General features: G+C 56.6%; 1 protein-coding gene across 1 annotated transcript in view; it reads left to right on the top strand.

Annotated features, from left to right (window-relative positions):
* NID1 (nidogen 1) overlaps nt 1-868 on the top strand; it is a 54,103-nt gene that overhangs the window by 47,741 nt on the left and 5,494 nt on the right. The window contains exon 12 of the mRNA XM_012730851.1: nt 337-508. Coding sequence (XP_012586305.1) covers nt 337-508 — 172 coding nt within the window. The remainder of the gene's footprint in view (nt 1-336; nt 509-868) is intronic.

Here is an 868-nt window from a genome sequence, read left to right as displayed (position 1 = left end):
GAGAGGCTTCACCAGAGACAGAGTGGGGAGCAGAACAGGCTGACTGACAAAGTCCACTGCTGAGGGGAGCAGCGGGCGGGTCAGGGGGGGTCTGCTGTGCCCTGGGGGTCACCTCCGCGTTTGCAGGGATCGAACTCGCACTGAAGCGGCCACGGCTTGGCTTACTTTGCAGTGCCGGGCTCCAGCCCGCTGTGCCACCAGGGGGGGTCTGGGTTCGCGTCTTTTAAACTGGCATTTTGAGTGTTGTTGATCTTATAAACAAGCGTTTCACCTTCCCGCTTGTTTCTCAACCCACATCTGCTTCAGCAAACCAGAATGTTCTCTGTTTGCACACAGACCTCGGGAGCCCGGAAGGCATCGCCCTCGACCATCTCGGCCGCAACATCTTCTGGACAGATTCTCGTCTGGATCGAATAGAAGTTGCAAAGCTGGACGGCACCCAGCGCCGGGTGCTGTTTGACACGGATCTGGTGAACCCCAGAGGCATCGTCACAGACGCCATAAGCGGGTAACTTTGTGTGGCTGGAGCACAGCTGCCCTGCGGCTGCCCTTTTGCAGAGTCTCAGACTTGAGACTCTCACTCCAGCCTTGCTCCCTGGAACATGCAAGTCCAGGGTGGACGGGTGTGCAGCTGGTGAAATGCCAGGACGTACATTCCAGTCCCCCGTGATTGGGGACTTGATCCATGTTCTGCTTTCAAACCTTTTGCCATGGAACTTTGTGAGCTAGGAGGTCAGAAATTGGGGGTTTTCCATTTGGATTGAGTGTGGCTCTATTCCCAGGTTGGTTGGGGCAACCCCAGAAGATATCCTGGTAGCATAAACCCCTGGCAGAGTATCAGGGTGGTGGACCCATACCCCGGAGCTCG

The sequence above is a fragment of the Condylura cristata genome, unplaced genomic scaffold (genome assembly GCF_000260355.1).
Source record: "Condylura cristata isolate star-nosed mole 26May11 unplaced genomic scaffold, ConCri1.0 scaffold00029, whole genome shotgun sequence".
NCBI lineage: Eukaryota > Metazoa > Chordata > Mammalia > Eulipotyphla > Talpidae > Condylura > Condylura cristata.
Note: the sequence above shows the minus strand (reverse complement) of the source record. Positions and strands in the feature narration are given on the sequence as shown.